The sequence below is a fragment of the Theropithecus gelada genome, chromosome 19, assembly GCF_003255815.1.
Source record: "Theropithecus gelada isolate Dixy chromosome 19, Tgel_1.0, whole genome shotgun sequence".
Classification (NCBI taxonomy): Eukaryota; Metazoa; Chordata; class Mammalia; order Primates; family Cercopithecidae; genus Theropithecus; species Theropithecus gelada.
Window position 1 is genome coordinate 43,155,867 of NC_037687.1, and position 10,885 is coordinate 43,166,751.

At 45.7% G+C, this 10,885-nt stretch overlaps 1 protein-coding gene across 1 annotated transcript; it reads right to left on the reverse strand.

Moving 5' to 3' along the window:
* Positions 1–6,043: 6,043 nt before the first annotated feature.
* LOC112613006 lies at positions 6,044–10,631 on the reverse strand. The gene is made up of 2 exons (XM_025368104.1): positions 10,449–10,631; positions 6,044–7,729 (listed from the first exon to the last, which is right to left on the reverse strand). Exons 1-2 carry the CDS (start codon positions 10,624–10,626, stop codon positions 7,587–7,589), a joined length of 321 nt encoding a protein of 106 aa, XP_025223889.1. The 5' UTR covers positions 10,627–10,631; the 3' UTR covers positions 6,044–7,586.
* Between the last annotated feature and the right edge of the window lie 254 nt (positions 10,632–10,885).

Genomic DNA, 10,885 nt, shown 5'->3' on the forward strand with positions numbered 1-10,885 from the left:
TTTTTTTTTTTTTTTTTTTTGAGACAGGGTCTCACTCTGTCACCCAGGCTGCAGTGCGGTGGCATAATCTCAGCTCAATGCAACCTCCACCTCCCAGGTTCAAGTGATTCTCCTGCCTCAGCCTCCTGAGTAGTTGGGACGATACGTGCATGCCACCATGCCTGGCTAAGTTTTGTATTTTAGTAGAGACAGGGTTTCACCATGTTGGCCAGGCTGGTCTGGAACTCCTGATCTCAGTGGATCTGCCCCCCTTGGCCTCCCAAAGTGCTGGAATTACAGGCATGAGCCTCTGTGCCTGGCCAAGCATTCTTAATGGGTGTGATATTGCCCCTAAGACGGTGAACATTGGTTACTGAAGGTAAAATGAATTATAGTTGTTGTAATGGTTTGTGGCCTTTCACAGAATTTTTTTTTTTTTTTTGAGATGGAGGCTCACTCTGTCACCCAGGCTGGAGTGTGGTGGCACAATCTCGGCTCACTGCAACCTCTGCCTCCTGGTTTCAAGTGATTCACCTGCCTCAGCATTCCAAGTAGCTGGGATTACAGGTATACGTTTGGCTAATTTTTGCATTTTTAGTAGAGACAGTGTTTCACCATGTTGGCCAGCCTGGTCTAGAACTCCTGACCTCAAGTGATCCACCTGCCTTGGCCTCTGAAAGTGCTGGGATTGCAGGTGTGAGCCACCGTGCACCTGGCCTATTGCACAAAATTTTACTCCTTGGTATTTAATTTCTCTCAAGTCTTACGGACAGCATTAAACATTTTATGGAAGATAAAAAATCCAGGCAAGATCAGGCCATGCACGGTGGCTCACACCTGTAATCCCAGCACTTTAGGAGGCCAAGGAAGGCAGATCACTGAAGGTCAGGAGTTCGAGACCAGCCTGGCCAACATAGTAAAACCCTGTGCCAACTAAAAATACAAAAAAATTACCCGGAAGTGGTGGCATGTGCCTGTAATCCCAGCTACATGGGAGGCTGAAGCAGGAGAACTGCTTGAACCCAGGAGGTGGAGGTTGCGGCAAGCCGATCGTGCCACTGTACTTCATCCTGGGTGACACAGCAAGCCTCCATCTTAAAAAAAAAAAAAAAAGCAAAAATCTATGCAAGATCAGTGCTACAAAATGATGGCAAATTGATGGCTATAATCAGAAAACTTTTTCTTGATTGAATGCTCTATCCCAAAGTTATATGAGAGGTGGTCTGTGTGTGTCTATTGGCTGCCTTGTGGATAGTATTTATGATTGATCCTCAGTGCTTTGGGAATTACATAAACTAGTTTATATTATGAAAATAATTCAACCTAGCATTAATTGTGTGAAGGGCTGAAAATGAAAAACGTTGACTACATCTGAATGAATGAATATCTGGCTTACGGGTTTTTTTGTTTTTGTTTTTGTTTTTTGACACGGAGTCTCACCCTGTTGCCCAGGCTGGAGTACAGTGACATGATCTCAGCTCACTGCAACTTCTGCCTCCTGGGTTCTAGCAAGTCTCCTGCCTCGGCCTCCTGAGTAGCAGGGACTATAGGTGCATGCTGCCAGACCCAGCTAATTTTTTGTATTTTAGTAAAGACGGGGTTTCACCCTGTTGCCTAGGGTGGTCTCGAACTCCTGAGTTCAGGCAATTCACCTACCTCGGCCTCCCAAAGTGTTAGGATCACAGGCGTGAGCCACCACGCCCGACCTAGCTTACAGTTTTACTGAAAACCCATTTAACTCAAAACAGCTTGTTTCTTATGAATAACAGTTTTGTTTTGTTTTGTTTTGTTTTACAAACAGGGCTATGAAACCATCAAGATTTGTGGATCATTGGAAAAAGAAACATCCTGATAAAGTCGAGAAGCAGAATATTTAAAAAGTTTAAAACAGAATTTTGAACTGTAACACTGTTACTTCCTTATTTAAGAAGGACAAGTGGCCAGGTGAGGTGGCTCACACCTTTAATCCTAGCACTTTGGGAGGCTGAGGTGGGTGGATCCCTGGAGCCCAGGAGTTGGAGACCAGCCTGGGCAACATGGTGAAACTTTGTCTCTACTAAAAACACAAAAACTAGCTGGGCATGGTGTGTGCACCTGTAATTCCAGGTACTCGGGAGGCTGAGGCAGAAGACTCACTTGAACCTGAGAGGCGGAGGTAGCAGTGAGCCGAGACTACAGCACCACACTCCAGCCTGGATGATAGAGTGACACTTGGTCTCAAAAAAAAAAAGAAAAAAAAAGGGTAAGCAAACAAATTATTATGAAATTATTGCCTTATAAAATTGCAGAAATCGGCTGGGAGGCTGAGGCAGGCAGGTCACCTGAGGTCAGGAGTTCAAGACCAGCCTGGCCAACATGCGGAAACCCCGTCTCTACTAAAAATACAAAAATTAGCCAGGCATGGTGGCACACACCTGTAATCCCAGCTACTCTGGAGGCTGAGGCAAGGAGAATCGCTTGAACCCGGGAGATGGAGGTTGCAGTGAGCTGAGATCATGCCACTGCACTCCAGCCTGGCTGACAGAGCAAGACTCTGTCTCAAAAAAAAAAAAAAAAAAAAAAAAAATTGCAGAAATCATTGTAAAACCCTGTAGTGCTTATATAGTTGCTGAAACTGACATAGGACCCACATTTGAGACCATAACTTCAGTAGTGATGTATCACATTGCCACTATTTAATGATCACTCCTACTGAGCAATAATTCAATTCAAAGATGCATTAATGAGATGTCAGGTAATACCAAAGAGTAGCTGATAAATCAAGTAAGTCTCCTATTCAGATTAATGAAACCAGTTACTGACAGTAAGGCCTGACAATAGGACATGTTTGTTATTTCAATAATGACTGCAAACTAGAAGAAGAGATATTGTTTGTAAAATACTTAGACACTGACCGTAGCAGAACATCTATTTTTGCCGCTGTAAAAACTTGGTGTGGGACTGGGTGCAGTGGCTCACACCTGTAATCTCAGCACTATCATTTCCTCATATGATATGGAAAATGCCGACCTCCACATCCTAAATCTAAACTAATTTTCTACTCACTTGCTAAGCTTCAGTCACACCAGGCTGCTTTCTGTTTCTGGAATGCTCTAAGTGCTCTCTGATTTTTCAGGGTCTTTAGTGTAACTGTGCCTCTGCTTGGAATATCCTTCCACACTGCTGACCAAAGCTCAACATCTGTCCTACCAATGCTACGGGAAGTATCCCTCAAGTTACTGCTTATACCACCTATTGATTTATTTCACAGTATTGATCACAATATAAAATTACCTCATTTTCCCCTTTTACTTTAAAATCTTTTTTTTTCCTCCCAGACTAGAATGTAAACTTCATGTAGGCAGCAGGCATGTCTGCTTACTTTTCTTTTTGAGATGGAGTTTTGCTCTGTCACCCAGGCTGGAGTGCAGTGGCGCGCTCTCAGCTCACTGCAACCTCTGTCTCCCAGGTTCAAGTGATTCTCCTGCCCCAGACTCCCGAGCAGCTGAGATTGCAGGCGCCCACAACTACGCCCGGCTAATTTTTGTATTTTTAGTAGAGGCAAGGTTTCACTATGCTGGACAGGATGGTCTTGAACTCCTGACCTCAGGTGATCTGCCTGCATGTCTACTTACTTTTGATAAGTATCTTTACTGATTGATTGAGGCAGAGTCTCACTCTGTTACACAGGATGGAGTAAAGTGGTGCAATCATAGCTCACTGCGGCCTTCAACTCCTGGCCCTAAGAGATCCCCGCAACTCAGCGTTCCCAGTAGCCGAGACTACAGGTACATACCACAAGGCCTGGCTAATTTAAAAAGTAGTTTTTGTAGAGATGGGGTCTTGCTTTGTTACCCAGGCTGGTCTTGAACTCCTGGAGTCAAGCAATCCTCCTGCCTTTCTAAAGCTTTTACTATTTGAATTAAAATGAACAAATCAGGAAATGAGCAGTCTGTCTCTGAAAAACTGAATCATCTCCCCAAAGACACTGCATGTAACATTATTTAATAATAAGATAGTGACCAGGCGCGGTGGCTCACACCTGTAACCCCAGCATGTTGGGAAGCCGAGGCGGGTGGATCACAAGGTCAGGAGTTCAACACCAGCCTGGCCAAGATTGTGAAACCCCGTCTCTACTAAAAATACAAAAATTAGCTGGGCACGGTGGCAGGCACCTGTAATCCCAGCTACTCGGGAGGCTGAGTCAGGAGAATCGCTTGAACCCGGTGGGTGGAGGTTGCAGTGAGCTGAGATCATGCACTCCAGCCTGGGTGACAGAGTGAGACTCCGTCTCAAATAATAATAATAATAATAAAGATGATGATAGTTGGTGGGCTGGGTACAGTGGCTCACACCTGTAATCCCAGCACTTTAGGAGGCTGATGCAGTCAGATTGCTTGAGCTGAGGAGTTTGACACCAACCTGGAGACGGTGAAACCCCATCTCTATAAAAAATAAAAAAATTAGCTGGGTGTGGTGGCACATACCTGTGGTCCTAGCTACTTGAGAGGCTGAGGTGGGAGAATCACTTGAGCCCAGGAGGTTGAGGTTGCAGTGAGCTAGGAATGCAGCATTGCACTCCAGCCTGGGCGACAGAGCAAAAGGCCATCCCAAATAACAACAATAATAATTGGATAGTAACAAATGTGTGACTCCAACAAGTCTGCTGCAAAACAATGCTATAAATAATGAGAAAAGAGACAATGCGTGGCTGAGAGCAGTGGCTCACACCTGTAATCCCAGCACTTTGGGAGGCTGAGGCAGATGGATCACGAGGTCAAGAGATTGAGACCAACCTGGCTAACATGGTGAAACTCCATCTCTACTAAAAATACAAAAATTAGCCAGGCGTGGTGGCAGGTGCCTATAATCCCAGCTACTCAGGAGGCTAAGGCAGAAGAATTGCTTGAACCAAGAAGTCGGAGGTTGCAGTGAGCCGAGATTACGCCACAGTACTCCAGCCTGGCAATAGAAGAGACTCCATCTCAAAAAAAAAAAAAAAAAAAAAAGAAAAAAAGTGATGAAAGATAACAAAACTACCAGATGAAGTCAGAAATTATAACATCCAACTAAAAGGCATTTCAGAAAGAAAGAGAGAAAAATGAATGGAAGAAAACTTCACAGAACAAACAAAAGGCAATTTCTAGAAACAGATCATGAGTCTTCAAAATATTAATACAAAGGTCCACTGAGTACCTTGTACAATGAAATAAACAAGAACCACACCAAAACACATTTCTGTGAAATTTCAGAAAACTAGCATGAAGAGACAATTTTAAATGTTTTTGTAATTATTATTATTATTGAGACAGGGTCTCACTCTGTCGCCCAGGCTGGAGTCCAGTGGCATGATCTTGGCTCACTGCAACCATGGCTCCTGGGTTCAAGAGATTCTCCTGCCTCAGCCTCCTGAGTAGCTGGGACTACAGGTGCATGCCACCTCACCCAACTAATATTTTGTATTTTCAGTAGAGACGGGGTTTCACCATGTTGGCCAGGCTGGTCTCAAACTCTTGACTTCAGGTGATCGGCCCACCTCGACCTCCCAAAGTGCTGAGATTACAGGTGTGAGCCACCACGCCCGGTCTATTTTTACTTTTATAAAAACAGTCTCCTTATGTCATCCAGGCCGGTTTTGAACTCCTGAACTCAAGCAATCCTCCTGCCTCGGACTCCCAAAGTTCTGGGATTACAGGCATGAGTCACTGAGCCTGGCCTTTAAATGGTTTAAAAGACAAAGAACAGTAACACAACACAAATCAAATTGTAATCATATTTTAAGATAAACACTGTAAGCTAGCAGACAATGTTATATAATTCAAAAATCTAAGTGAAAACCATTCAACCTAAAATTTCAAACCTAGTTAAGGTATCATCCAAAAGAGGTAGAATTTAGACACTGTCAAGCTTATAAGGATCCCAAAGTTTTATCCCAAATTCACCTTTATCAAAGTGGTAAACAAAATAAGAATGTGTTTTTTACAAAACTGAGACGCTAAACCAAGAAAAAAAAAAAAAAAAGACATAAGCTCCAAGAAACCAGTGACCCAATATAAAAAAGAGTCACAGGAAATTCCCGAGATGATCAGGTGCTGGGTATTTATTTATTTATTTAATTTTTTTTGAGACAGGGTCTTGTGGTGTCACCCAGGCTGGAGTGCAGTGGTGCCATCACAGCTCACTGCAGCCTCGACCTCCCAGGCTCAAGCCATCCTCCCAACTCAGTTCTTTCGCCAGCTGGCTTCTTTTTACTTATTCATTGATGAATCCCAAATATTAATTTATTCACCCTACAGTGGTGAAAACTCTTAGAATTATTTTCACTAAGTAATAAAAGTTAACATCATCAAGAATGGAACACATTGACATTGTGTGTCTCTTGATGGGATAAACCGCATTAATTATATGGTATTCCTTCCAAAGATGTATAAAAGATGAGGTACATCCAAATTAAAGAACACTCTACAAAATCACCGTCCCGGCGCGGTGGCTCGTGCCTGTACTCCTAGCACTTGGGGCAGAAGTGGGTGGATCTCTTGAGCCCGAGTTTGAGACCACACTGGGCAACATAGCAACACCCCATCTCTACAAAAAATAAAAAATTAGCCAGGCGTGATGGCGCAGGCCTGTAGTCCCAGCTACTCAGGAGGCTGAAGCAAGAGGGTCCCTTGAGCTCAGGAGTTCGAGGCTGCAGTGAGCTATCATCGCGCCATTGAATTCCAGCCTGGGCGATAGAGCAAAGACCTGTCTCCAAAACTAAAACCAAAAAACAAAACCCCCCAAAACTCACCATCATCAAAAATAAAATAAGTAACCTGTATTCTTTGAAAATGTTAAGGTAGTGAACAGGTAGGATACACAGAAAACAGGTGGAAGATTTAAATCGAAACATTTTAGTAGTTTCATTAAATGTACAGAGGAGAGTATGTGCCTATCCTTGGGAGTCTGAGACAAGATAAAAGTACGGATCTCATAACAATAAATTACTTTGAAATCTTCTTTCTTGCTCAGTACAGCTCCGGCCGCGGCGCCGCCTGGCTCTCGTATTCCTGGTTCTCGCGGGCTGTGGGGCCTCCGCGCCGCAGCCGCAGCCGCAGCCGTTAGTCTTGTCGGGTAGGTGACTCCTTCAGTGAGCAGCAGCCGCGACAAGAAAGGCCTGGCGGGGCTGCTCTGTTTTCCCACCTACCCGAGGACCCTGAGGAGAAGCCTCCGGCCCCGAAGGAAGTCTGGAACGCGGGGCCGGCCTCTGCCGCCGCCATGTTGGACTGGAGGCACGCACGCTCCCAACGCTCTGCGCAAATCACCGCGAGAGCGCCTGGGGCCTCTGGTCGTTTGACCGCGTCCTTGGAACCCGAGGAGACTTGCCGTTCCCGGGGAAGGGTGTGTGTGTGAGTCGGGGGGCGGAGGCCGTCTACGCCAACGTAGGGGCGGGGGGAGCCGAGATGAGAGCATCAGCCTGAGGGAAGCGGTGCTTCTGGTTCTCCGCTCCGCCTCCGATCTTTCAGCGAGGCCTCGGGCCAGTCATCTCGCCGCCTCATACCTCAGTTTTGCCATCCGTGAAGTGGAGCTGGGCCTGCCTGACTTACTCGTTCATCAGCGGAGGGGGCCTTGAAGCTCTGGGAGCCCTTTCAAAGGACGTTGCCTTCCACGAAATCGTACCTATCGTTATTCACTCTGCGGTAACCACCCGGATTTGAGTTGGGGGTGTTTGCACGGTCATTCAGCTTCCTCTTCACCCTCCTGCCGTTCGTCTTCCCCTCCAGTTTATCTCCTGAAAGAGTTTGAAAGTGAGCCTTGTCTATTATTGATGAGCTCCTGGCTGGGCGCGGTGGCTCACGCCTGTAATCCCAGCACTTTGGGAGGCCGAGGCGGGCGGATCACGAGGTCAGGAGATCGAGACCATCCTAGCTAACACTGTGAAACCCCGTCTCTACTAAAAAATGCAAAACAAAATGAGCCGGGCGTGGTGGCGGGCGCCTGTAGTCCCAGCTACTCGGGAGGCTGAGGCAGGAGAATGGCATGAACCCGGGAGGCGGAGCTTGCAGTGAGCCGAGATCGCGCCACTGCACTCCAGCCTGGGCGCCTGGGCGACTGAGCGAGACTCCGTGTCAAAAAAACAAAAACAAACCCGGCTGGGCGCGGTGGCTCAAGCCTGTAATCCCAGCACTTTGGGAGGCCGAGACGGGCGGATCACGAGGTCAGGAGATCGAGACCATCCTGGCTAACCCGGTGAAACCCCGTCTCTACTAAAAAATACAAAAAACTAGCCGGGCGAGGTGGCGGGCGCCTGTAGTCCCAGCTACTCGGGAGGCTGAGGCAGGAGAATGGCGTAAACCCGGGAGGCGGAGCTTGCAGTGAGCCGAGAGCCGGCCACTGCACTCCAGCCTGGGCGGCAGAGCGAGACTCCGTCTCAAAAAAAAAAAAAAAAAAAAAAAAGATAAGCTCCTGTAGGTGTATGTGGCATTTCCCTTAAAACATGCAGATCAAAGGAAAGGCAATCTTCTTCCCACCCTACGAAGCAGTTAACTTGGCAGAAGCCACCCCTTGTATGGAAAAGAGAGCGAGACTCCGTCTCAAAAACAAACAAACAAACAAAAAAATAAAAAATAAATCTGAAACATGGATGTCCCGTTGATTTAGCAGACCTAGCTGACCACACAAGGTGCTCTATTGTTAGGCTGCATCACGGGCCGCAAAGACCCAGGTATCTATCCAGTTGCTAGAAACCATCATGAGAGTTAGATACCACTTTTCTGCTGGAAATACAGACCATTTCCTGAAGCGGTATCGTTGAGGTAAAACATAGGCCTTTTGCAATCTTACATTTTGAGTAAGGCCAAACCTGCCTAGTGTTATAAAACCAGACAAAAAACCCAGGTACCCAGTCTTGCAGGATAGAAATGTGTGACTAAAATGAAGCATCGATCTGAGAAGACTACAAAATAGCGGGAACGATTGGACAGGAGCATGCTATACATTACTTAGATTAATGTTGAGATTTAAGAAGCCAGGATATTGGTTTGTTTGTGAGGGGTGCCCATCTACTTTATGTAAGAGGCTATAAACTACACTTTCAGTTTCTGCTTAATCCTTGCTCAAAAAAGGAATAATTTCTTATTCCAAAGTAGACATTGGTACATCTTTTACTAGGTACATAATTTAGGATCAGTCTAATAAAGCTCCTTAGAAGTACTTACAGTACACCCTCACAAGGGTGTACCATCTATCCATTGTTTAAACAGAAATTAAAATTCTACCTTCGTGGAGAAATTTGCCAAGTTTTCATGGATTCAATACTCATTAAATACTTTTAGCCTGGGGCCAGGCGCGGTGGCTCACGCCTGTAATCCCAGCACTTTGGGAGGCCAAGGCTGGCGGATCACGAGGTCAGGAGATCGAGACCGTCGTGGCTAACACGGTGAAATCCCGTCTCTACTAAAAATACAAAAAATTAGCCAGGCGTTGTTCCAGGCGTCTGTAGTCCCAGGTACTCGGGAGGCTGAGGCAGGAGAATGGCCTGAACTCGGGAGGCGGAGCTTGCAGCGAGCTGAGATCGCGCTACTGCACTCCAGCCTGGGTGACAGAGCGAGACTCCGTCTCAAAAAAAAAAAAAAAAAAACTTTTAGCCTGACTTCATCTTTAACATAATTATTGGTGTAAAACAATGGCTTCTGTGGAAAGTTAAAGTTTTAGTGGTTTGCTATTTGTAAAATACAGGCTTTTTCATGTATCATATTAGCATATAAGCTGGCTTAATGATTAGTACTGATCTTAAAGTTGCTAAGACACTAGATATCTGTTACTTTGTAATTTGAGTTTTTTTAAAAATACCGAAATTGGCTTTCCGATGTGTGAAAAGGACTACTTATTAGATACTTGTTTTTAAATTTACATTCAATTAATTAAAGCTAGAATCTACTCTTTATATTCTTAGGCTTGGTATACTATTTATATGTTTTGTAATAAGTGTATAAAAATAATACCTTTGACTTTGTATATATAAAAAAAGAAATATTCTTTCTTGCTTTAAAAGGCATGTTGGATTTGCATTCTAGCCCATAATAAATATAACTATTTTAACATAAAAATCTATTTATGTTGTTTATCAGATATTAGGGTTGTTTTTCCCTCTCCTGTCAACCTCCAAATAAAATCGATGCTCCAGAATGATGCCCTTTTATCATAATTTTACAAATACCTGGCTCCAAGGTGACTACCTGATACAAAGATACAATGCTGGTCTCCCAAACAGGCAACCCACGTTGACACTCACACAGCTTCCACTCACACCTGCGATCACAAGGCAGCATCTTCGGGCCCTCGTCGCCCACGAACCGCTCCCAGAGAGCATCCGCGCACAATCTCATCCCATCCACGATTTTGATTCCTTTCCTTCCGCTTCTTCAACCCGATCCGGGACGAGACTATCAGGTCCCATCTCCACCTTCACCTTCATTTTCAGCGCAATGCAGACTAAGCCCTGGACTCACCCATATACAGATTGAACTGTCCACTCAGTGTTTCATCCTCTCTGCATTCTGAGGGCGAGTTAGCATCTGGGTATGTGAGTTCTAAACTAACAGCCAGGACCAGGCTTGGAGCGAAGAATGCTTTGGCTCGCATCGTGGCTGGGTTGACCGTGTCTAAGCCCTGGACTACATTTCCCATCGATTCTACCGCTTGCAGCTACTTCCGCCGAGAACCGGAAGCACGTTTTCCTGCGTCGTACCCCAGATAACAGAGCTGCCAGGGATAATCAGGCCTGGCCAGTCTAGCGGGCGAGCCAGCCCCATAGCGAGCCGCTCGGCATGAGGGCTCTGCGATCCTCGGTGCAGAGGAGCGGTAAATGGAAACAAGCCCGGCTTGGCGATGAGAGGTGTAGGGAAGCCCGCAGTAGGGCTCTGGACTACATTTCCCAGAGGACCCC

What these genes read in the sequence shown, in the direction of transcription:
- LOC112613006 (XM_025368104.1), bottom strand. Translation starts at nt 10,626, where the DNA reads ATGGGAAATGTAGTCCAGGGCTTAGACACGGTCAACCCAGCCACGATG. An exon ending in ACAGTTCAATCTGTATATGG is followed by an intron (nt 7,730 to 10,448) that starts GTGAGTCCAGGG and finishes AAACTCTTTCAG; the next exon opens with GAGATAAACTGGAGGGGAAG.